General features: G+C 41.2%; 1 protein-coding gene across 3 annotated transcripts in view; it reads left to right on the top strand.

The window, feature by feature from the left end:
- The first annotated feature begins 1,358 nt into the window (after positions 1-1,358).
- PAPOLG (poly(A) polymerase gamma) overlaps positions 1,359-26,622 on the top strand; it is a 47,408-nt gene continuing 22,144 nt past the window's right edge. Inside the window, exons 1-9 of one of the 3 annotated variants that reach the window (XM_032177156.2) lie at positions 1,359-1,596; positions 5,236-5,397; positions 6,843-6,909; positions 14,705-14,786; positions 15,016-15,125; positions 16,978-17,031; positions 18,042-18,153; positions 21,553-21,642; positions 26,106-26,244. In XM_032177156.2, coding sequence (XP_032033047.1) covers positions 1,580-1,596; positions 5,236-5,397; positions 6,843-6,909; positions 14,705-14,786; positions 15,016-15,125; positions 16,978-17,031; positions 18,042-18,153; positions 21,553-21,642; positions 26,106-26,244 — 833 coding nt within the window. In that variant the 5' untranslated portion in view covers positions 1,359-1,579. Of the gene's footprint in view, positions 1,597-5,235; positions 5,398-5,519; positions 5,543-6,842; positions 6,910-14,704; positions 14,787-15,015; positions 15,126-16,977; positions 17,032-18,041; positions 18,154-21,552; positions 21,643-26,105; positions 26,245-26,622 lie in introns of those variants that run through there. The other 2 variants (XM_032177157.2, XM_032177158.2) reach the window with 2 other exon arrangements.

Raw genomic sequence — 26,622 nt, 5'->3', positions numbered from 1 at the left:
GTCTCGAACTCCTGACCTCAAGTGATCCACCCGCCTCAGCCTCCCAAAGTGTTAGGATTACAGGTGTGAGCCACTACACCAAGCCACATCAGGTTTTTGTTGTTGCTTTTTAAGTAGAGATGGGTTTTTGCCATGTTGGCCAGGCTGGTCTTGATAGAACTCATAGCCTCAAGTGATCCACCAGCCTCGGCGTCACAAAGTGCTGGGATTGCAGGCAAGAGCCACTGCGCCTTGCTCAGGTTTTCAAAAATATTTTTTGTAGTTTTTTTTTTTTTTTTTGAGACAGGGTCTCCTTCTATCACTCTGGTTGGAACGCAGTGGTGCCATCCTGGTTCCCTGCAGCCTCTACGTCCCGGACTCAAGAGATCCTCCCACCCCAGCCTCCTGAGTAGCTGGGACTACAGGCACGGGCCACCACGCCCAGCTAATTTTTTTTTTAACTTTTTGTAGAGACAGGATCTCACTATGTTGCCCAGGCTGTTCTCAAACTCCTGGCCTCAAGCAATTCTCCCACCTTGGCCTCCCAAAGTGCTGGGATTACAGGTGTGAGCCACTGTGTCCTGCCTCAATAAATATTTTTGAATGAATTAATCAGCAAGTAATCGCCTCTATTTACTGTGACTCCGAATTATGTTCAAGAGCAAGCAGTTCTTGACTTCCTTTTCTTTGTAATGATTTAGTGCTTCAAATTACTTCTACCTTTCAGCATTTTAAAATTGGTCATTATTTTCCCATTTTCATCCCCACACTCACATCGAACATGATCTCCACTATTTAAAAGTGTAAGATTTTTGTTTCAGCCTGGGATTTATCCTATTGCAAACTGCTAGCTATTATTTTTAACCTCTGTCAGCTAAATGCCAGAATGTCACTAATCAAAGGTGGTACTTAGGGGTGAAGTGAACAGTTAAGCCTCCAATTTACAAGCTTGTTTTTCCCTGGGATACTTGTGTTAAAGTCGCACGTTCCTGGGTGTGACCCTTTCGAGACAAAATCTCAACTGGTGAGTTAATTACGTATAACTATAATTAAATCAAAGATGTGGGATAATGCAGGCGTTGAAATAGTTTTTGCTAGGCAAGGGTGTGACCTTTTTAAAAAATGTATGATATATGCTGCTATTCGAGAGGCAAGGAAAACATATCTCCAAATTTCCTTCCAAGCGGTCTACTGGGATTGACAGTACCGCGGACAAAGGAGGGCACCAAATGCTCCTTCGAACCAACGGTATACTGAGAGCCCTGAGCCTGTGGGCGGGGCCCCGGAGCCTCCCGGGACCCAAAGGCAGAGGGGGCGTGGCTGAGGGTGGTCCAGACCTCCAGGGGCGGGGCTGCGGCCGGCGAGAGGCAGGCTGGGAAGCGGCGCCATATTGGCGTCGGCCGCGCTGTATTGTCATAAATAGAGCCGGTTTTGTGGTGTTTTCACTACTCGGTTGGATGCCTCAGCCATAGTAAGTGGGAAAGTGAGCGAGCAAGCGAGCTACTAGCGACCGGAGGAAAGTGAACAGGGGGAGAAGGGAACAGCAAGAACAGGACTCCAGAGCGATAAACACTCGCTGGAGAGGGAGACGCAGGAAGCGATGAAAGAGATGTCTGCGTAAGTGGTGGGGGGCGGCGGTTGGGGTGAGGCGGGTAGGGGTGAGCTGGGGTGGTCCGTCTGTGTCCTTGTTTCCGTTCCCTGTCCCTTGCGCCCTGCACGCAGCTCGCCGGGATGGTCTCCTTCCCGGCTCCCGGCTGGTCCGCAAGGGCACCTCCCCTAAACCCGGCGGCTCACCTGGCCACCCCTGCACGGACTCGGGGACTCCGGGAGTCCCCAGCTGTCCCGCCTCCGAGGACGCCCTCAGAAAAGGTTGAGGAGGGAAAGAGGTGCCTGTGTCCGTGGGGAGAAATTGTCGGTCACTCGCCTGCCCCCAGCACTGTCTGAGCCCGTCTACTCCTGTCTGCATTGGCGCAAATACCATCCCCCTGCCTCCCCCTCCTCCCTTGCCGACCGGCTGTCTCCAGGTCTTCAGGAGTGAAAGACCTATCGCAGCCCATGCGTTTCTCTTTCATGTGAGGCCAAAGTCTTTTCACCGCCGTCCCCACCCTCTCCCTCACCCCCTGCCTCCCCACCTACCCACAACATCTACCGGTCTGTACCTCTTGTTCACACTTTGATAAGTCAGAAACAGTTCCCATACTTGGCTAGATTTTGTTGTAGCTTCTTCCATTTTGGTCTATTAGGAAATAATTTAAACATGCAGAAAAATGTAGAGAATAACATAAGCATCATTTGTGGAGCCACCACCCATTTCTCCCAAAACGTAACTGTACACACACACACGTACATACACACACACACACACACACACACGGTGTGTATGTACATATCTATTTATTTTAAAAAGAAATCAAGCATTCCAGATACATCTGAAGGACTCTCCTACCTCCTTCTCTGGTCCCAATCATCTCTTGCTCCAGATGCCTCCACAGTCTTGAATTTGATGTTTATTGTTGCTGCGTGTTTTTTATTTTACTTCTTTTTTTTTTTCGCCCTCGAATCATGGGAGCTGCATGTTTTTTAATGCTATTACTACATACACATTTGTTCATAATAACTGGCATAGTTCTAGTTGTTTTTAAACTTTATATAACTCGTATCACACTTGGAATTCTGTAACTTCTTCAGCACAACATAGTATCTCTGAGCTTTGTTCATGTTAGTATTTTAGTCGTAATTAATTAATATTAATTAATGTATTGTATTCTATTGTAGGAATACACCCTAATTTAATTCTTTTCCTGTTAGTGACTATTTTAAGTTATTTCTAAGTTTTTAATGTTACAGTGTGACAGTCAACATTCTTTTACGTGTCTCTGTACGCTTGTAACTAGAATTTCTCTAGGTTGTTTGCCTGTAAGTGAAATTGATGGTTTGAAGGGAATGTGGGATTCTGTTGTTTACTTTCGTCTCCCCTCTAGATGGAGGAAGTTCAGAACCTAGATTTGGAATTTTAGGGCCAGTAGGCTAGTTGGCTAACTTTGTCAGCATGCAGGTAAGAAAATGAGGCCCGTCATCATGGTGTCAGAGCTGAAGTAGTTAGGAAGGAGAGAATGGAGTAGTGGAAAGAGGTTTTGGAGTTCAGATTCTGGCCTGTCCTCTCTCTTTGACTTTCAGATACTTATCTGTAAAATGGCACTTATTCAGTACCTCTTAGGATTATTGCGATTGAGTGATACTATATAGATATGTAGATAATTACTCTGTCCTATTCACTTACCATATGTATTTACCTATATATTACACAAACAATACCAAAACACTGCTCTAGCTTTCTCAGAGGTAAAAAGCCAAATCTTTAAAAAGAAATTACAACTTGAAATAACTAATTGAAGTTTTGTTTGTTCTACAACAAAATAAATACAGAAGATAAATTAACCTGTATTTTGTTTTTTGGGTTTTTTTTTTTTTTTGAGTCATTTTGGAAGGTATACAGGCTATTTTATCTTCCATTTGATTATTTCTCCCTCTCTACCTAATGAGATTTTTTTTTGTTTGTTTTGAGACGGAGTTTCGCTCTTGTTGCCCAGGCTGGAGTGTGGTGGCGCGATCTTGGTTCACTGCAACCTCTGTCTCCTGAGTTCAAGTGAATCTCCTGCCTCAGCCTCCCGAGTAGCCGGGATTACAGATGTCCGCCACCATGCCCAGCTAATTTTTTGTATTTTCAGTAGAGACAGGGTTTCACCACGTTGGCCAGGCTGATCTTGAACTTCTGACCTCAAGTAATCCACCCACCTCGGCCTCCCAGAGTATTGGGATTACAGGCCTGAGCCACCACGCCCGGCCTCTAATGAGATCTTTAGCTATTACAGCCTCTCTTACTCTGTGCTCTTAGTAGTGGTAAGACAGTGTTTTGATCAGTTAAAATCCAAAAACAATTAAACGATCTCTATTGTATGTTGCTTTTTTACAGGGCTAATTTATTCAACTTGAAAGATTGTTTCTAATTTTGAGATTACATTCTTACTCTTGGTGTTAATGGCCCTTCATGGAAGCATGGTGAAGATAAATGGTAGTGTTGGTCGTTCAGTGTGTATGTTTTTACTTTCATAGCAAAATTAGAAGTTTTGCCAACCCCTCTTGGTCCCAGTATTTATTTTGAAGTTGATTAGTTTGTGTAAACTCAACATCTCAGAACTTCAATTGCCTGAGCGCGGTGGCTCACGCCTGTGATCCCAGCAACGTGGGAGGTCGAGACTGTTGGATCACCTGAGGTCAGGAGTTCGAGACCAGCCTGGCAACATGGCGAAACTCCGTCTCTACTAAAAATACAAAAATTAGCTGGGTGTGGTGGCACACGCCTGTGATCCCAGCTACTTGGGAGGCTGAGGCAGGAGAATTGCTTGAACCCGGGAGGCGGAGGTTGCAGTGAGCTGAGATCTCCCTAGTGCACTGCAGCCTGGGAGACAGAGAGAGACTCCATCTCGAAAAAAAAAAAAAAAAAAAAAATCTCAGAACTTGTGTTGTACTTTATTAAAGACCATAGTTTCCTGATGGCTAAGAGGTTTGGAGGGTGGCTCATGTATCTTCCAAAAGATTGCCAGTAGTATAAAGAATTTTATTTCAATGTGAAGATGGGATGGGTACCAGTCTAAAATGAAGAAAATAATTAACTAGAATCACAAAATACTAGGACTGTAAACTCTGATTCAAGCAGAGGATGTTAACCTCGGTTTCCCAAGGACAAATCTAATTGTGATTTGTTTTTAAAAGCCAGATTATTTCACAAGGACCTTCTAATGGGATGTTTTCATTTCTTTCCTAGGGAAAAAAACCCATTGTTTTTACTAAAAGCTTTCTTTCAAGTGGTTGACTGCTTTTCAAAGATTCCAGAATCTGGATGGCACTTGACTTAAGTCTGCAGGGTAGTGGAGGTGGCCCTGGCACAGATCCCAATCAAACTCTGGGTTTGAGCTGAGTGGTGTTGGTACAATTGTCTTGATGCCAACACATGCTGCGCTTGGCTGGAAAAAACATGCTAACCATGAAAGCTGTAGGCAGTATGAATAGCGCCTTCATAAACATAAACATAAAATACCCATTTTTCCTTTAAAAGAAAGTGTCTGCCACTACTGTTAGTACTAAGTAAACTTTTAAGGTAGCTAAATTAACATGAGTAGATTGAGAGATTCAGTGTATCAGTATGGTATATACTTTAAATTTTTTCTGTTTCATTTTTATTACTTTCTTGAACAGAAACACCGTGCTGGACAGCCAGCGTCAACAAAAGCATTATGGAATTACCTCTCCAATTAGTTTGGCATCTCCTAAAGAAATTGATCATATTTACACACAGAAATTAATTGACGCCATGAAACCATTTGGAGTGTTTGAAGATGAGGAAGAATTGAACCACAGGTATGTCATTGAAAACCATAAAATATTTGACTGCATTATTTAATCATGAATTCTACGAACATATTGAATACCTACTGTGTCTCTACATACAGGTGCAGAAATGACAAAAAGAAAAATCTTGGCCCTCTTGGAGCTTACCTTTTAGGTAGGGGTTAGAGGAGGAGATTTGTCATCAATAATATCAGTATTACACTCGTGAGTAATATTACATATGATAAGTGCTACTGAGAAAAAGCTGAGGGGGTAGAGGTTTCAGGGAAAGCCTCATTTAGAAAGTTACATTTAAGGGAAAATTTAAAGATGAAGGAGGGAGCCATGTGTCTATCTGAGGGAAAAGTGTTCTAGGCAGAACTCTTGAAGTGGTGTATTTGAAGAGTACATAGCCAAGATACCCTGGGTGTCTGAGCAGTGAGGAAGCAGGAAAATACAGGCTTAATGAAAGCAAGGTGGGAAGGAGCTTGGAGGGCAAGAGCTCTTAGGACCTTGTAAGGTGTTGTCAAGGTTTGGTTTATTCTGAGTGAAATGAGAAGCTATTAGGGTTTTGAAAAGAAGATTGACATGACAACTTAAAAAAGTTTTAACGGTCACTCTGGCTGCTGTATTGAGAGTAATCTTAAGAGAAGTGCAAGGGCAGAGCAGAGAAACCAGTTAGCAAGCCATTATAATAGCCCTAGGAGGAAATGATGGTGGCTAGAACCTGGAGGATGGTCGTAGAGGTAATAAAAAGTAGAAATCTGGATATATTTTAAAGGTAGAGTTCTTAGGGTTTAATGACTGGAATGTGTGTGTGAGGGGTCAAGGATGATGGCCAAGATTTTTGGTCTTAGCACCTTGAAGGATGGAGTTTCATTATTTGTGGAAGACTGAGGAAGAAGTAAGTTTGGACAGAAGTTCAGTTTTGCATGTTATCTTTGGGATGTCTAAACCCTACTTTTCTCTTCTAAATGTGGATTCATTTACACCATTGGTTATAAGTTTGTTTTAATAATACCAAACTGCTTCAATACTATTAGACAGAAATTAGCCAGTAGTTAGTTCCCCCATTTTAATTAGTCAAAGACCTATTACTAGCAATGAGAGAATTCTAGCTTCTATTACCACATTGAATTGAATTAATTCCATAGTAAAGCCAAGAAAGTTGACAATTCACTAAGCCTTTACAGCCTCATTGAAGGCAATTTTATGATTTTTATTAGGGTTTTTGAATTTTGAAAATAGCCCAAAAACTAAAATACTGTAATCAGATTTATCACCTCTTTGGCACTATTAAGGATCTAAGAATGCCAAAGAGATGGCCCTGTGTCAATAGATGTGATAGCATTATCACATGTGTGTTATGGTTTTACCCTAGCATCAACACAAAGGGTACTGCCTATATGGGTTTTTAAAACTACTGTTTGTTCATTTGTTTGTTTGTTTTAATCTGAAGCATTTTTTTTTTATAGGCTGGTGGTTCTTGGTAAATTGAACAATTTAGTAAAAGAATGGATTTCTGATGTCAGTGAGAGTAAGGTAAGACTCTAAACTATGTGGAATTCTTGTTTTTATTATATCTGGTCATTCATCCTGGCAATAAGATGCTGGTGTTGAGAAGTATCTGAAATATATCAAAGCTTGGCTGTCTGGTATATGTAGGAGTGAACTGGTCTAGACGGTTGAATTTCTAAGTAGATGGGGATTTACCCAGAAGTAGCCAATATATAGCTGTGAGTCCACATAATTGTCTTATTTGACTCATATGTAGTAGGCCAAAATTTAAATATCAGATTTTACTTAAAAATCACATTTCAGCTGTTTAATAAGATCTGGCAATGCTGGGCCTGCCTTTGTGCACGGCAGGAAGAGGCTTGAAGGGGATTGGGCTCCTGTCTTCCATTGCCTCATGGCCCCCACCACTCCCTGTTTTCTTTGCAAGGTGATTAATTGAGCAGTTACTATGTTTCTCATGTGGTATACCCTTATTTGCCTACCTGCTTGGTTCCTAAGACATAGGAATTTGCAAACTAATTTATAACTACACAACCTTTTTCCCCTCCTGTAGCTTAACTATTTTTTTCCTGAAATTGATTACATTTTCCTGCTTTGTGTAGTGCAGTCCTCCCTTGGTATCCTCCGGGGGATTGGTTCTGGGACCTCCAAAGATACTAAAATCTGTAGATGCTCAGGTTCCTTATATAAAATAATACAGTACATATATGCATGTTACCTTTTCATATCCTTTTGCATACTTTCAGTCATTTCTAGATTACTTAAAATATCTAATACAATGTTAATGCTGTGTAAATAGTTGTCACTGTAATTTTTTTTTTATTAGCATGTTTAAATTTTTTTTTCTTCTTTTGAGATGGAATCTCCCTCTTTGGCCAAGGCTGGAGTGCAGTGGCGCAATCTTGGCTCAGTGCAACCTCCTCCTCCCAGGTTCAAGTGATTCTCTTGCCTCAGCCTCCCGAGTAGCTGGGACCACAGGCGTGTACCACCACGCTGGGCTAATTTTTGTAATTTTAGTAGAGACATGGTTTCATCATGTTGACCAGGCTGGTCTCAAACTCCTGATCTCAGGTGATCCGCCTGCCTCAGCCTCCCACAGTGCTGGGATTACAGGCTCGAGCCACCATGCCCAGCCTAAATTTTATTTATTATTATTATTTTTTTTGGAGACAGAGTCTTGCTCTGTCACCCAGGCTGTAGTGCAGTGGCATGATCTCACCTCAGCCTCCCCAAGTGCTGGGATTACAGGCTTCAGCCACCACGCCTGGTCATAAGTTTTTTTTTTATTTTTATAGACAGGATCTCCCTCTGTCACCCAGGCTGCAGTACAGTGGCACAGTTATATAGCTCACTGCAGTCTCAAACTCCTGGGCTCAAGTGATCCTCCCACCTCAGCCTCCTGAATAGCTGGAACTGTAGGAATGCACAATTGTACTTGGCTTATTTTATTTATTATTTTTTGTAGAGACAAGAGTCTCACTGTATTATCCAGGCTGGTCTCAAACTCCTGGTCTCCAGCAGTCTTCTGACCTCAGCCTCCCAAAGTGCTGGGATTACAGGCATGAGCCACTGCGCCTTGCCTAAAATTTGCTTTATTTTTTATGGCTTTTTCCCCCCAATATATTTTTTTTTTGAGTCCTTTTTTCATTTTTTTTATTTTTTAATCATTTTTTTATTATTAATTTTTTTTTGCACACAAAACAATAAACATTTGCTAAAAATACATACAAACAAAAAGATGCATATCAAACATATTAGGAAGGTTGCACCTTCCCACTCTGCCTCCCAGAGTGGGAAGACGGGGAATAGAAATGGGGAGTGGGAATTAAAGAAAATAAATGAGAGAGGAACTTTGTATGTATCAACTCAATCCTCTATTTGACAAAGAAGAAGGAAGAGGAAGAAAAAGAAAGTGGGATAAAGGATCAGAAAGGGAGGAAAATAGAAAAAATTAGAGTATGACTCCAGGGTAGACCTGTTTTGTTGTCGCTGGGTTGGTTGGTTGGTTTGTCTGTTGTATTCTTCATATGTTTCGCCATGTTGGCCAGGCTGGTCTCGAACTCCTAGCCTCAAGTGATCAACCCGCCTCGGCCTCCCAGAGTGCTGGGACTACAGGCGTGAGCCACCACGTCCAGCCCCCACATTGCTTCTGGCCTCCGTGGTAGACCTTCCAGACGGAGCGGCTGGGCAGAGGCGCTCCCCACATCCCAGACGGGGCGGCCGGGCAGAGGCGCTCCTCACTTCCCAGATGGGGCGGCCAGGCAGAGGCGCTCCTCACTTCCCAGACGGGGCGGCCGGGCAGAGACGCTCCTCACTTCCTAGACGGGGTGGCGGCTGGGCAGAGGGGCTCCTCACATCCCAGACAGTGGGCGGCTGGGCAGAGGCGCTCCTCACTTCCCAGACGGGGCAGCCGGGCAGAGGGGCTCCTCACTTCCCGGACGGGGCGGCCGGGCGGAGGCGCTCCTCACTTCCCAGACGGGGCGTCCGGGCAGAGGCGCTCCTCACTTCTTCCCAGATGGGGCGGCCGGGCAGAGGCGCTCCTCACTTCTTCCCAGATGGGGCGCCCGGGCAGAGGCGCTCCTCACTTCCCAGACGGGCAGCCGGGCAGAGGCGCTCCTCACTTCCCAGACGGGGCGGCCGGGCAGAGGCGCTCCTCATTTCCCATATGGGGCGGCCAGGCAGAGGCGCTCCTCACTTCTTCCCAGACGGGGTGGCCGGGCAGAGGAGCTCCTCACTTCTTCCCAGACGGGGTGGCCGGGTAGAGGCGTCCCCCCAATATTTTTTATCCATGCATGATTGGTTGAATCTGCAGATGTGGAACCTGCAGGTACGGAAGGCTAACTATCTTTTGAATATAATTGTTTTTGTTTTTGTTTTTGTTTTTGAGATAGAATCTTGGTCTGTCGCCCAGGCTGGAGTGCAGGGGTGAGAGCTCAGCTCACAGCAGCCTCTACCTCCCAGGTTCAAGCGATTCTCCTGTCTTAGCCTCCCAAGTAGCTGGGGTTACAGGCGCACACCACCATGCCCAGTAAAAATTATATTTTTAGTAGAGATGGGGTTTCACCATAGTGGTCAGGCTGGTCTCAAACTCCTGACCTCAGGTGATCTACCCGCCTCAGCCTCCCAAAGTTCTGGGATTACAGGTGTGAGCTACCACACCTGGCCTTGGTTTTGTTTTTGTTTGAGACATGGTCCCTCTCTCGCCCAGGCTGCAGTGCAGTGGCATAATCTTGACTCACTGCAACCTCCACCCCTGAGTTCAAGCAGTTCTCTTGCCTCAGCTTCCAGAGTAGCTGGGATTACAGGTGCACGCCACCATGCCCAGCTAATTTTTGTATTTTTGGTAGAGATGGGGTTTCACCATGTTGGTCAGGCTGGTCTCGAACTCCTGACCTCAAGTAATCCATTCTCTTCGGCCTCCCAGAGTGCTGGGATTACAGGCATGAGCCACCGTGCCCAGCCTCACAATTGAATTTTTATTATTGTCTGAGAATCACCACTGCGAAGATTATTTTACTGGCTGTACCAGAATGAGGGAGAGAATGTTAACTGGGTGATACCATTTGCCTCATCACTAGGTAGCCCATACTGTTATATTTTAAGGTTTTTGTTTTTCATAGTTTTCCCATCTTTGCCTTAACAGCAGTCAGTTGAAAGGTAACGTCTCACAGTTGTCAGTGTGTCTAGCTGTAAAGTCCCTTTCTGCCCCTTTATCTGCATGGATTTAGAAATTAGGTAAACAACTGAATTTTTTTTTTTTTTTTTTTGGAGATGGGGTCTTACTCCATCACCCAGGCTGGAATGCAGAGTGGCACGATCTCAGCTCACTGCAACCTCCGCCTCCCAGGCTCCAGCAGTTCTCCCACCTCAGCCTCCCTAGTAGCTGGGACCACAGGCATGTGCCACCACGCCTGTCTAATTTTTGTATTTTTGATAGAGACGGGTTTTTGCCATGTTGGCCAGGCTGGTGTCGAACTCCTGAGTTCAAGCAATCCACCTGCCTTGGCCTCTCAAAGTGCTAGGATTATAGGCATGAGCCACCACACCCAGTCTAGAATTCTTTCTTTTAAGAGCTTTTATTATTTTTTTCTGTAGCTATGATAAATATGTAGAATTGGTTCTTTTAAACAGTAGGCTCAGAATAAAGTTGAGTCTCCTAAAGACTATAGTCATTGAGTTTAACATGGTCTTTATGCTATTTACTTTTGTTGCCAAAAGGCTGTCTGCCTCATTTCTGAACTCAGCAGGGTTATCAATAGTTGAAGTTATTGGATGAGTCAAATTCTGAGCAGATGGAAATGCTAGTCACAGGTAATCAAAAAAAATAAGTTAGTTAACATCTTCCATTGAGCAGATGAGGTCATTTTTCTATGTGAATTGTAATTGTCTCTTTCGTGTGAGGGAATGGGGGAAGGATCTCTCACTGTTTGCCAAGCTGGAGTGCAGTGGCATGCATAATCATGGCTCACTACAGCCTCAAACTCCTAGGCTCAAGCAATCCTCTCACCCCAGCCCCCCAAGTAGCAGAGACTACGGGTACACATCCTGATGCCTAGCTACCTTTTTTTTTTTTTTTTTTGTAGAGATAGGGTCTTGCCATGTTGCCCAGGCTGGCCTCAAACTCTTGTACTCAAGCGATCCTCCTGCCTTGGCTTCCCAAAGTGTTGAGATTACAGGCATGAGTCACAACCACGCCCAGCCTATAATTCTCTTTTTTCTTTATTGTTTTTTTAAATTAAAAAAAAAAAAGTGACAAGGTCTCACTGTGTTGCCAGGCTGATCTTGAACTCTTGAGCTCAAGTGAACCTCCCACCTCAGCCTCCCGAAGTGTTAGGATTATAGGCATGAGCCACCACTCACAGCCTATAATTCTCTTTATGTATATTTTACTTTGGAAAGTAACTGAAGGATTTGGGTTTAATCAAAGATGATTTGAATCAGTACACAATTGGGATATTTAAATAGTGTAGAATCCCAGATCAAATCATTTTCGTTAGATACTTTGGGTGTGGCAAACTGATTTAGTAGATCACTTTCTCATAAATCATGCAAGAATCAGACTTCTCAAAGTAGAAATGTGAACTAAAAGATTTTTTTAAGGTCCTGTCTTCTCTGTCCATTTCATTCATGTTAATCATCAATAAATTTACGGATTCCTGGGCATGGTGGTGCATGCCTGTAGTCCCAGCTACTCAGGAGGCTGAAGCAGGAAGATCTTGAGCCTAAGAGTTCAAGGCCAGCCTGGGCAACATAATGAAACTCTGTCTCTTTAAAAAATCTGATTAATTTACTGGCTTCTTTCTAGCTGTAAAATTATTTGTGATACTCTTAACATTAATATTCATTACACAGAGGCATTAACAAGCATAATATCCTGTTCTATAGATACATATATTCAAGTTGAAGTTAATCAGCAGATTATTCTTTAGAACTTGTACTGGGCATTGTGAGAAAATACAGAGAAGTAGTAGACACAGTTCTTAACTCTGAGAAATTTAAATATGATTGAAGATTAAATATGAAATATGATTTTACATACCAAAGAAGTCAGTAAATATAGCAAAAAAGAATTTAAGAATTGTAATGGCAGAGAGCACAGAGGGAAAAAAAGCTTGTTAGGGAGTAGGGATAAGCAGGGAAGGCTTCATGGAAGAGGTGGAACTTGAAGTGAACTTTTTAAAGTGAATGATACTGATACCCAGAAGCTGGACATGGTGGCTCATGCCTGTGATCCCAGCACTTTGGGAGGCTGAGACAGGAGGATCGCTTAAAAACAGGAACTTGAGACCAGCCTGGGCAACAAAGAACCCATCTTTGCAAAAATTATTTAAAAATTACCCAGACACAATCCTAGATAATAGATCGGGACGTTAATAAAAATTACCCAGACACAGTGGTACCTGCCTGTAGTCTCAGATACTCTGCAAGCCAAGACCGGAGGAATATTTTGTGCTCAGTAGTTTGAGGCTGTGGTGAGCTAAGATCACACTGCTGTGCTCACTTCAGCCTGGGCAACACAGTGAGACCCTGTCTCCATCTGTTAAAAAAAAAACAAAAAACCCAAAAAAACAAAAGATGCCCGGAGAGGATGGGCAAGCACTTGAGGCAGGAACAATGGCAAATGCAGTGAAAAGGAGGTTGGATTCTGTAACCATGTTGGTTGGTTGGTAGTTGGAGCTTCAGAAAGGAAGATAAGAAGACAAGGCAAGAAAGATCCCTAGGAACATGTCGTGGAGATTTTCAACAACAGGCCCAAGGATCCTTACCTCAGTAGTTAGGGAAGAAGACATTGGCAACTTTTGCGTAGAACAACTATGTTTAATAGAGTAATTTAACAACATCAGCCAGTGAATTTTATACAAGATAGTGAAAGAGAAAAGGAAGATTAATTAGGGGTAGTTTAGGATGCCATTAAATAGCCTAGAATTAGGGGAGTGGTCGTTGAATAGAAAGGAGGCCACAAATGTGAGGGATATAAGCTAAGAATTGGTAAGCCAAGAAGAAGGAAAAAGTTTGGGCAGTAAGGATAATGAGGAACAAAAATAGAGAACTCAGAAGCAATATCTGACTGTTAATATTGGAAGAATTTTTTTGCTTGCTTGAGGCTGGATATTGAAGTGGATCAGGATACTTGAGTGAATATCTGATGGGCTTTTGGAACTGTCTCTGAAGAGGTGAAAATTAGCTTTTTTTCTTTTTCTTTTTTTTTTTTTTGAGGCAGGGTCTCACTGTTGCTGAGGCCAAACCTCCTGGGCTCAAGCAGTCCTACCATCGCAGCCTCCTGAGTAGCTGAGACTGGAGGCACACGCCACCACGCCTAGCTAATTTTTTATTTTTTGTAGAGATGGTGTCTCATTGTGTTGCCCAGGCTGGTCTTGAACTGGACACAAGTGGACCTCTTGCCTCAGTCTCCCAAAGTGCTGGGATTACAGGCATGACCACGCCCAGCCAAAAAGTAGCATTTTAATTACGTTATAATCTAAGAAATGTTAATTAAGCTTGTTAGAATAGCTCTCATAAGGAGATCATGTCAGGAATGACTCCGTTCTTACAGAAAGGTTGTAGAGCTAGAATCAAGAAATTAAACATACCTGTCACAAAAACTAAAGGGGATATGGGATTGGCCAAGAGTGTTTTAGAGAGCTGAAAGCACATTAGTTTGGTAACTGAGAGTTCCTTGGTGACTACCAAAAGAGTGATGAAGCAAAGGACAGGCAATTGGAGGGGACAAGTATGGTCAAGTGATTAAAAAGAAAAGCTTTTCTTCAGATAGAGATGTATGCATGTGTAGTGGGGGTGAATTTGTTTTGTCTTTCCTCTGGGAATACCCTTATTCAGATCACAGCCAGAGGATCCGTGAAGTACTTTCACTAATCTAATCTTGACAAGGTTGACAAATCTAATCATGCATCATTTGCTCAATAAAGGCCAGTAGACATTATAGTGATTTTTTTGTTTGTTTTTTTTTGAGATGGAGTTTCGCTCTTATTCCCCAGGCTGGAATGCAATGGCACAATCTTGGCTCACTGCAACCTCCACCTCCCAGGTTCAAGTGATTCTCCTGCCTCAGCCTACCAAGTAGCTGGGATTACAGGCACCCACCACCACGCCCAGCTAACTTTTGTATTCCTAGTAGAGAAGGAGTTTTGCCATGTTGGCCAGGCTGGTCTCGAACTCCTGACATCAGGTGATCCACCGGCCTCGGCCTCCCAAAGTGCTGGGATTACAAGTGTGAGCCACCATGCCCAGCCAACATTGAGGTAACTTTTATGCTAAATAATTTGAATAATTGAATGTCTTCTGCTTAATTTTATTTTAGAACCTCCCACCTTCTGTTGTGGCTACTGTTGGTGGTAAAATTTTCACGTTTGGATCCTATAGGCTTGGAGTACACACCAAAGGTAACTGCTTTTCTGTGTTCTAGTGCTAAGAACATTCAATAACAAACTCTTGTTCATAATTAGAAAATATAGGAGAACAAAGTTCCCATTATTTCACTACTTAGAGCTAATCATTGTTAACATTTTCTTGTACTCAGCTTCCATACTTTCTTCTGTACATGTTTGTGTGTACTTAACAAAGAATATAACACATAATATATTCTTAATTAAAAATTACTTTAATTTACAGGAGCTGACATTGATGCACTTTGTGTAGCTCCAAGACACGTGGAAAGATCTGATTTTTTTCAGTCTTTTTTTGAAAAATTGAAACATCAAGATGGCATTAGAAACTTAAGAGTAAGTATCCTCTGGCATTTAATATTTTGAATTTAGATTAGTAACAAATATCTATAAAAGCTAGGGCTTAAGACTACTGAAATACCTTCTAAGTTACTATTAGGAGGTATTTAATAAGAGTAACTTTAATAAGTGATGATTAAATGATGATTAAGAACATGGGCCTTAGAGTTATACAGACTTGGGTTGGCATCTAGAATCTATTGCATAATAGCTCCTAGATCTTGGTCAAGTAACCTAATCCTCTGAGCCTGTTTCCTGATCTGTAAAACGGAGATGTGGTAATAACTTTTTTATGAGGTTTTTGTGTATTGATGAGATATTTACGTAAACCATTTACTATAATAGCCAATAATGATTGATATATATCAAATGATGAGTGCTATTATGTGTAAGGTTCAGTTAGTAACTCTTTATATGTGTATATCTAGCCATTCATTCAGCAAATAAAATTTCAGCACCAGTAATTTGTTAGATGCTGGCATTAGTCTTACAGATACAATAGTAAACAAGACATTGTTTATTGAGGAGGGGGTTATGTGAACTAAATAAACAAAACAGTGTTAATGCATTCTGAAGTGCTAGAATAAGGTGAAGGTCAAAGAATCTGTGATATTTGGGGAATCTGGGAATGTTTTTAGACAAGGAAGTTAAGAATTTGTTAGGTTGGGGAGTTAAGAAAGACTCAGAAAACCATTATTTCTACTAATCTCAACTGTATTAATTAAATTTTTGATAGATTAATCATGAGCTTTCATTATTTTAAAATTTCTAACTCTAGTAGCTTTTCTAAATAATCAGTTTTCAGTTTAGACTCGAAATTATAAGTACCCGGAAGATAGCAGGTTTTTGTTTTTTTGCTTGTTTTTTTTTGAGACGGAGTCTCGCTCTGTCACCCAGGCTGGAGTGCAGTGACGCAATCTCGGATCACTGCAAGCTCCGCCTCCTGGGTTCACGCCATTCTCCTGCCTCAGCCTCTCCGAGTAGCTGGGACTACAGGCGCCCGCCACCACGCCCGGCTAATTTTTTTTGTATTTTTAGTAGAGACGGGGTTTCACCGTGGTCTCGATCTCCTGACCTCGTGATCCACCCGCCTCGGCCTCCCAAAGTGCTGGGATTACAAGCGTGAGCCACCGCGCCCGGCGCTTTTTGTTTTTTATTTTACTTTAAGTTCTGGAATACCATGTGCAGAATGTGCGGGTTTGTTACGTGGGTATACATGTGCCATGGTGGTTTGCTGCACCTATCAACCCGTCATCTAGGTTTTAAGCCCGGCATGCATTAGGTATTTGTCGTAATGTTCTGCCTCCCTTGTCTGCCACCCCCCGACAGGCCCCATTGTGTGATGTTCCTCTCCCTGTGTCCATGTGTTCTCATTGTTCAACTCTCACTTATGAGTGAGAACATGTGGTGTTTGGTTTTCTGTTCCTATGTTTGCTGAGAATGATGGCTTCCAGTTTCATCCATGTCCCTGCAAAGGACATGAAGTCACTCTTTTTTATGTCTGCAGACGATAGCAGTTTTGCTTTCCAGTTCTGAGGAATATTTTTAGAGGGATAATAAATTAGATACTGCTACAGGCATTTTGTGTATCTTACATAATACAGGTCACAAAGTAGAAATACTTACCTGGAATGTAAGACCAAAAACATTTTCACTTTGTCTATTGTGTTAAAATACAAATCGGGAGTAAAGATATTCACATTATTGGTAGTTAGGAAGGATAAAGAAGGGATTACACGTATGTGGTTAAAATACAAATTGGGAGTAAAGATATTCACATTATTGGTAGTTAGGAAGGATAAAGAAGGGATTACACCTGTGTGTTAATAATTGTTTTCATTTTTTGTAGGCTGTAGAAGATGCCTTTGTACCTGTTATAAAATTTGAATTTGATGGTATTGAAGTAAGTGTTTAATATTTTTCTGACTTTACAATTGAACTGTTTAACTTGTAAGTTTGTTTTCTGAAATCAGGCTTAACATAAGTGCATATTTTAAAAAATCAAATAATCTCTTTTTTTTTTTTTTTTTTTTTTTTTAAATAGATGGGGTCTAACTCTATGGCCAAGGTCTAACTCTATGACACAATCATAGCCCACTGCACCTTTGAGCACCTGGATTCAAGTGATCCTTCCACCTGAGCCTCCTGAGTGGCTAGGATTCCAGGCACATACCACTACACCTGGCTAATTTTTTGTATTTTTAGTAGAGACGGGGTTTCACCGTGTTAGCCAGGATGGTCTCAATCTCCTGATCCATCCACCTTGGCCTCCCAAAGTGCTGGGATTACAGGCGTGAGCCACCGCGCCTGGCCCATATTTTTAATTTCTAAGAATACTACTCTATTCTTTAAATGTTCCTTTTTATTTATGTCTGCATTTATTTACAGCCTCCTGACCATATTTCCTAGATAGAACATTTTTATCTGCTTTCTTAGGTCTACTGGGTCTGTTACCACTTATCCATCTGCTTTCCGGCTTTCATAGCTTTTGCTGTTGTCATTTTCTGTTCTTTGTCCTAGTGAATTTTGCCTTTAACATCAAAATAATACTAAACACAAAAATAAAATTAAATTTTCCTGGTATTTTAGTGAGGTTTCAAGAGGGAGTGAATGTAAATGTGTGTTGGATCTTCTATCTTTATCTAGAAATTTGCTCATAAGCCTTTGATTTTTTTTTCTGCTTGGCATATATGTTAACATGTAAATGCTTTCATTAATTTGAAAGTTTAATTACCTTAATACAACTTTATAGTGATTTTCCCATGTGAGACTGCCTACATAGGCCTATTGAAGCTTTGGTAGAACTTCCCAAACTAGTAATCAGAGCTTTTCACATTTTTATGGTGGGATGGGAGAGGATGGATTAAAAGGAGAAAATGTAATTTTTTTCTCTTTTTTCACATCTTTCCAAAGATTGATCTAGTCTTTGCAAGACTGGCAATACAAACCATATCAGATAATTTAGATCTAAGAGACGACTCTCGCCTGAGAAGCCTTGATATAAGGTGTATTCGCAGCTTAAATGGTAAGCTTCTAAAAAGAAATCTCAGATACCTGCTTCAAAACAATTAGAGAAATATAGATATTTTTGCTGAATTGACTATTAATTCAATTTTGGAGATTGGACTCAGTTTAAAATGTAATTTTCTTTATACAGATAATGTGACCACATTTAAGAATCCTAAAAGCCACAAATTTATTTGAAAGGCTGTGTATATTTATAGTAGTGGTTCTCAAACTTACTAATCTCAAGACTTCTTTACACTCTTAAGATTTATGGAGGACCCCAAAAAGCTTTTGTTTATGTGGGTTATATCTGTCAGTATTTACCATGTTAGAAATAAAAACTGAGAAATTTTAAAAATACTTATTCATTTATAAATAACCCATTTTAAATTAATATAAACTTTTGTGTGTGAAGAATGGCTTCTTTTTTCTTTAACATTTTGCAAGTCTCTTTATTATTAGGCCTGATAGAAGACAGCTAGATTCTCATTTATGTCTACAATTGATTGTAATATTTTGTTTTGGTTAACATATAAGAATAAAATCTGGCTGGGCGTGGTGGCTCACGCCTATAATCCCAGCACTTTGGGAGGCCAAGGTGAATGGATTACTTGAGCCCAGGAGCTCCAGACCAGCTAGGATAACATGGTGAAACCCCATCTCTACCAAAAATAAATATTTAGTTGGATGTAGTGGCACTCGCCTGTAGTTCCAGCTACTCAGGAGGCTGAGGTGAGAGGATCACCTGAGCCCAGGAGGTGGAGGCTGCAGTGAGCCATGATTACGCCACTGCACTCTAGCCTAGGTGACAGAGTGAGACCCTGTCTCAAAAAAAAAAAAAAAAAAAAAGAGGCCGGGTACAGTGGCTTATGCCTCTAATCCCAGCACTTTGGCAGGCCGAGGCAGGCAGATCACCTGAGGTCAGGAGTTTGAGCCCAGCATGGACAACGTGGTAAAACCCCATCTCTATTAAAAATAAAAAACTAGCCAAGTGTGGTGGTGCTTGCCTGTAATCCCAGCTACTCGGGAGGCTGAGGCAGGAAAATCGTTTGAACCCAGAAGGCGGAGGTTGTGGTGAGCTGAGATCATGCCACCGCAATCCAGCCAGGGTGACAGAGTGAGTCTGCTTCTCAAAAAAGAAAGAAAAAATCTCTCCTTTTAGTTGGAAAAGGGAGGAGTGTTTTAATAGCCGTTTCAGATAATTATGGATATTCTTCTTAAACTTGGCCTGTAACATTTCTTTTCTTTTTAACAGTTTTATTGAGATATAATTACATACCATTATACACCTCACGGGTCTTTTTCTTTTCTTTTCTTTTCTTTGAGACGGAGTCTCACACTGTTACCCAGGCTGGAGTGCGATGGCGCGATCTCAGCTCACTGCAACCTCCGCCTCCTGGGTTCAAGTGATTCTCCTGCCTCAGCTTCCTGAGTAGCTGAAATTACAGGCATGTGCCACCACGCCTGGCTGATTTTTTTGTATTTTTAGTAGAGACAGGATTTCTCCATGTTGGTCAGGCTGGCCTCAAACTTGATATCAGGTAATGCCAACCTCAGCCTCCCAAAGTGCTGGGATTACAGGCGTGAGCCACCATGCCCGGACTTCACTGGTCTTTAGTACACTACAATCCAATGTTAGGATATTTTATCACCCTCAAAAGATCCTTTATACCCATTCGCAGTCATTTCCCTTCCAATCCCTAGTCCCAGGCAACCACTAATCTGCTTTATTTCTTTGTAGATTTGCCTCTTAAAGACGTTTCATATAAAAAGTATCCTATGTGGTCTTTTGCGTAAGGGTTCTTTCATTTGGCATGTTTGTGAGGTTCATCTGTATTTGTTCTGTTTTGTTGCTGAATAAAAATGATAGTTTCTTAGAGTATGGAATCTAAAACCATATCAGACTTTTTGTATTCTGTTACATGACAGTCCACTGATCTATCTTGTTCTTTGAGTGGTCCCTTTATTCATGCATGATTTTGTACTATCATGCCTTGGTCATTTGGAAAATATTGGTTCACAAAGTTATTTGGATCTTCCAAATGTTAATACACATTTCACTATAAAATGTGAAAAAAAAAAAAACAGCATTCATTAGTGACCAGTCTCAACAAAGTATGGAAAGGTGTCAAGCTCATAGTAACAGATAAAAGTTGTCTAAAATTCAGATTTAACTTGAAAGGTTAAATTTTATTATTGGCAACAAATTTTGTCATTTGTTTTACTTGAACTGAGGGGTTCCTTTTGTCCATTTTTAAGGAAATACCTAACTGAATAACTATAGTTTATCTGCCAGTTATTTTTTCAGGTAAAACTGGTGTTCCTTGAAAAAAGCAGGTAGTTCAGCTTACAACTCACACAGTCTCACATGTCCTTTCCCCACCTTTATTTTTAACTGCAAGTGTGTGGTGGTGAAGATATTTTCTTCTGCTAGTATAGTTTGTTGCCCCATCTGTTTTTTTTTGTTTGTTTGTTTGTTTTTTGAGACAGGAGTCTCGCTCTGTCGCCCAGGCTGGAGTGCAGTGGCGCGATCTTGGCTCACTGCAGACTCCGCATCCCGGGTTCACGCTGTTGCCCCATCTTGATTGACTGCCAAGGTACCTGCAGTTTTATCCACCGTTTCTTTTGCACCATCGGTGCAAATGTTAACACAGTGAAAAAAGCAAAGAAAGCCTTAGTATTATTATAAAAAAGTTTGACCTCACAGATTCCCAGGGGTACCCAGACCATACTTTGAGAACTAATGTCTTTTTTTTTTTTTTGAGACAGAGTCTCACTCTGTTGCCCAGGCTGGAGTGCAGTGGCGTGATCTCAGCTCACTACAACCTCTGCCTCCCGGGTTCAAGCGATTCTCTTGCCTCAGCCCCTTGAGTAGCTGGGATTATAGATGCCCACCACCACACCTGGCTAATTTTTGTATGTTTAGTAGAGACAGGGTTTCACCATTTTGGCCAGACTGGTCTCAAGATCCTGACCTCAGGTGATCCACCCACCTCAGCCTCCCAAAGGGCTGGGATTGAGAACCAATGTTTTATAGTGTCTTTTGTTTGACCGAATCACTATTGTACTTTGGTGTATTTCCAGATTGTAACAGTAAATTACAGTATTTGTGGAAAAGGTTTACATTGAAATAATTACAGTGTTGCAATTGGGAGGTATTTGATTAATAGTCAAATAAGGAAGAAAACTAAAAAATACTCAGACACATCTCATTTTGGATTGCATTACCCATGTCTTTTTTAATTATCCTAAAGCAAACTGATTTCTCATAAGTGGTAAATTTCATATACATAAAATAAACCCCAGTGTTTTATTATCTTTCATATTTTTAGCATTCGAGAGTCTGGAAGTTAGGAGGGCATTTGAATTAACTGAGAATTTGCTGCATAGTGAAAAATGAATACTTTGTCTTTTTCAGGTTGTAGAGTTACTGATGAAATTTTGCATTTAGTGCCAAATAAAGAAACTTTTAGACTCACCCTAAGAGCTGTCAAATTATGGGCAAAACGTAAGTATCCCTAGTCTTTTATGTTTGCATTATAAAATTCTAATTTTCTCTTGCCAGTGAAAGAAGCATATATAGAAACTCTGAACCTAATGATATTGTTGGAGGTTAAGGGCCAATAAACTCTGGAATAGCTATTTGCTTTTCAGGTACAGTGGTTATGGTGTTTTGATAAGTAGTATACCTCTTCCTCCCTTGGGTAAAAACTTAAAAGCCCCTGACTTTTCATCTTAGGTTCAGTCAGGCGGTCAGAATAATTCAGAACTTGAAGACTGATACCCTCCCTGTGGGTAACACCATCTTATGTATCTTTGTATTCCCACCAGCAAAGAGTCTGGTTTACACTGTAGTAGGTGTTCATTAAATGAAGAACCTACAGTGATGACTTTCACTTGTTTTTACCTTATAACACTTTTCTAATAAAGCCTGGAACTGTTACTAGTTTATATATATAGTTTATATATTTAGGTTCATAAAAATCCCTTTGCTTACCACTGACCTGGCACAGCACATTCTGTATTATTATTTAAGCACACCTCTGAGATATTGCAGGTTTGGTTCCAGACAACTGCAGTAAAGCAAATTAGTTTTTTTTTTGTTTCCCAGTGCATATAAAAGTTACATTTACTGTATACTGTAGTCTTTTTTTTTTTTGAGACGGAGTCTTGCTCTGTCGCCCAGGTTGGAGTGCAGTGGTGCGATCTCGTCTCACAGCAACCTCTGCCTCCTGGGTTCAAGTGATTCTCCTGCCTCAGCCTACCAAGTAGCTGGGATTACAGGCACGCACCACCATGCCCAGGTAATTTTTTGTATTTTTAGTAGAGACGGGCTTTCACCATGTTTGTCAGGCTGGTCTCCAACTCCTGACCTTGTGATCCGCTCGCCTCGGCCTCCCAAAGTGCTGGGATTACAGGTGTGAGCCATCAAGCCTGGCTCCAAAATGTGTTTCTTAAATGGTAAAACAAGAAGATAACTCCTTGATCCATGGGCTACAGAATAGATGCTGTATTAGCAGACATGAAAATAACTTTAATCTCCAAGTATATGTCCACTGGAGCTCGTGGGTGACTAGGTGCATTGTCAAAGAGCAGTCCTACTTAGAAAGGAATCTTTTTTTTTTTTCTGAGCAGTAGATCTCACCATGGGCTTTAAAATACTCAGTAAACCATGCTGTAAACAGCTGTGCTGTCATCTAGGCTTTGTTATTCTGTTTGTACAGCACGGATTGTAGAGTGAGCATCATTCTTAAGTGCCCTGGGATTTTGGGAATGTTAAATGAGCATTGGCTTCATTTTTTTTTTTTTTTTTTTGAGATGGAGTCTCACTCTCTCACCCAGGCTGGAGTGCAATGGCATGATCTCAGCTCACGGCAACCACCACCTCCTGGGTTCAAGTGATTCCTGCCTCAGCCTCCCAAGTAGCTGGAATTACAGGCATGTGCCACCACACCTGGCTAATTTTTGTATTTTTAGTAGAGATAGGGTTTTACCATGTTGGCCAGGCTGATCTTGAAGTCCTGACCTCAGGTGATCTGCCCGCCTTGGCCTCCCAAAGTGCTGGGATTACAAGCATGAGCCACCATGCCCGGCCAGCTTCAGTTTAAAGTTACCAGCTGCATTAGCCTGTAACAAGAGAATCACCTACCCTTTGAAGCTTTGAAACCAAGCTTCTCCTCTCTAGCTGTGAAAGTCCTAGATGGCGTCTTCTTCCAGTATAAGGCTGTTTCATCTACATTGATAATTTGTTGTTTAGTGTAGCCACCTTCATCAATGATTTTAGCTAGATCTTCTGGATAACTTCCTGCAACTTCTGCATCAGCACTTATTGCTAAATAAGTCAGGACTTATTTAGTTGTGGAGATGGCTTCTTAACTTAAACCTTATGAAGCAATCTTTACTAGCTTCAGACTTTTCTTCTGCACCTTCCTCACTTCTCTCAACCTTCATACGATTGAAGAGAAGTTAGGGCTTTGCTCTGGATTAGACTTTGGCCTAAGGAAACATTGTGTCTTGTTTGATCTTCCATCCAGACCATTAAAATTTTCTATCAGCAGCCAGGCGCGATGGCTCACACCTGTAATCCCAGTACTTTGGGAGGCCAAGGCGAGCGGATCATGAGGTCAGGAGTTCGAGATCAGCCTGACCAACATAGTGAAACCCCATCTCTACTAAAAATACAAAAATTAGCTGAGTGTGGTGGCACGTGCCTGTAATCCCAGCTACTTGGGAAGCTGAGGCAGGAGAATCACTTGAACCCGGGAGGCAGAGGTTGTGGTGAGCTGAGATCGCACCACTGCACTCCAGCCTGGGCGACAGAGTGAGACTCCGTCTCAAAAAACAATTTTTTTTTCTATCAGCAATAAGGCAGTTTTACTTTTTTTGTCATTCCTGTATTCACTGGAGAGTAGCACTTGTAATTTCTGTCAATAACTTTTCCTTGGCACTCACAACTTGGTTAACTGATTGGCACAAGGGGCATAGCTTTCGGCCTATCATAGCTTTCAACATGCCTTTTTCACTGAACTTAATCTTTTCTAGCTTTTGATTTAAAGTGAGAGACATGTGACTCTTACTTGAACACTTAGAGGCCATTAAGGGTTCTTAAATGGCCTAATTTAAGTATTGTTGTGTCTCAAGGTATAGGGAGACCTGAGGAGAGGGAGAGAGATGGGTAATGACCAGTTGATGGAGCATTCAGAACATACACATTTACCAAGTTCACCGTCTTATATGGGCTCAGTTTGTGGTGCCCCAAAACAATTACAATGGTAACATCAAAGATCACTAATCACAAATCCCATAACAGATATAATAATAATCAAAAAGTTTGAAATATTGTGAGAATTACTAAAATGTGACACAGACATGAAGTGAGAGCTTATGCTGTTGGAAAAATGGTGCTGATAGATTTTCTCAACTCAGGGTTGCCGCAAACCTTCAATTTGTAAAAAACTCAGTATCTGTGAAGTGTAATAAAGCAAAACAATAAAACGAGGTATGCCTTTATATTTATTTTATTTCGTTTTATTTTTTTAGATGGGCTTGCTCTGTCTCCCAGACCGGAATGCAGTGGCGCAGTTATAGCTCACTGCAGCCTCAACCTTCTGGGCCCAAGCGATCCTTCCACTGTAGCCTGCCAAGTAGCTAGAACTACAGGCATATGCCACTATGCCCGGCTAATTTTTTTTTTTTTTTTTTTTTAGCAGAGACAAGGTGTTGCTATGTTACCTAGGCTGGTCTCAAACTCCTGAGCTCAACCAATCCTCCTGCCTTGGCCTCCAAAAGTGGTAGGATTACAGGTGTGAGCCACAGTGCCTGGCTGAGTGTGACAGTTAAAGGTTTCTTTTTGGGGTGCTGAAAACATTCTAGAATTGATCATGTTGATGATTGCACAACTCTCGGTATACTAAAAAACCATTGAATTGTGTACTTTAAATGGACGAATCTTATGGTATGTGAATTACATCTCAGTAAAGCTGTTCCAAGTTAAAAAATAGCAACACATGGCTTGTGGCAACCATATTGGACAGTGCAGGTCTAAAAAGATACTAAGGAAGTAGAATTTGTCCTTGGGCTCAAGTGTCTTGTATACTTAAGATAAAGTAAAATTTGCACTGAAGGGATGACATGAACAATGTGCCCTTCCTTAAAGATGAATGCCATGTTTTGTCAGATGCATATTTTTCATATTTACCATGTCTGAAATTGGTATTTTGTAGGTTTTTTCTTTTGCTCTCTTGGCGGCACATAATATAGATAGCTATGTAAGAAATGGTCATGACAACCATGGTGGTGCAACCCTGTAATCATAGCTACGCAAGAGGCTGAGGTGGAGGATCAGTTGAGCCCAGGAGTTTGAGGCTACAGTGAATTATGATTGTGCCAGTTCACTCCAGTCTGGGTGACAGAGTGAGAACCCATCTCTTAAAAAAAGAAAAAAAAATAGAAATGAGTGATATCAGTGGTGTATTCTACTTTATGGAGAGGTATCCAAATTCTGTGAAATACTGAAGTAAGTCTCCAGCTTTATACTTGATTTAAAAATACCCATGAATATGATTATTAAGTATTCATTCTTCCCCATTGTCTCTCCAACTGTCTCCTTCCTTTCATTTTTCTCTCAATCCTAAATACTGAAAAATGGGGAATTTCCATGTAGTATCAGTGGAGCCCAGTTGAGCAGTTGGACTGAGGCAAAGAACTGAGGTGTCTCTATTAGAAGGGAAAGTAAGAAGGATAAGATTAGCAATTTATGGTTAACTAATTAGACTGTAGGCCTAATGTGGAGGTCTGCTTATCAGTTTGAATGTTTTGTTTATAGGGGAAAATTTCCAACCAACCATCTTATGAATAAAGTTACCTTGTTGAATGTCACGGATATTCATTCACCTTGTAAAGAGCAGAAAAAAAAAGAATGTCACAGATAGTAGGTCCTAATAATAATTAACAAATATATTGATTTTCTAGGACGTGGTATTTATTCCAACATGCTAGGATTCCTTGGTGGTGTCTCCTGGGCAATGCTAGTTGCAAGAACTTGCCAGTTGTATCCAAATGCAGCAGCATCTACTTTAGTTCATAAGTTCTTTTTAGTTTTTTCCAAGTGGTAAGTATTTATATGTGTACTTTGACTGTTTACTAACCTCTACCTATGCGTAAGTTTGTTTGGAAATTTAAGAGCTATACATAGACTTTTTCTGTTGTTTTACATTCCTTTGTAAAGTTAAAAGTATAAAACATCAACTTTGAGGCAATGGTGGGACATCTAATTGGCACCTTCTTCCAGGGATTTGTAAATGTGGGCCTTTAGCTTGGGAGAGCAGTTAAAATAAGTGTGGCTTTGCAAATTACTAGTTATATAGAGGTCGTTTAAGCTTTCCTCATTTGTAAAATGGAGATGATAATCACGTTGATGTATTAGTATTTTCAGTAAATGTTGGCTGTTGGTGTTACTAAATTATCAGAATTAAATCCATGAAAGCAA

Source organism: Hylobates moloch, unplaced genomic scaffold (assembly GCF_009828535.3).
Source record: "Hylobates moloch isolate HMO894 unplaced genomic scaffold, HMol_V3 SCAFFOLD_15, whole genome shotgun sequence".
Classification (NCBI taxonomy): domain Eukaryota; kingdom Metazoa; phylum Chordata; class Mammalia; order Primates; family Hylobatidae; genus Hylobates; species Hylobates moloch.
The sequence above is the reverse complement of the archived record's forward strand: the minus strand, read 5'-3'. Positions and strand labels throughout refer to the sequence as shown.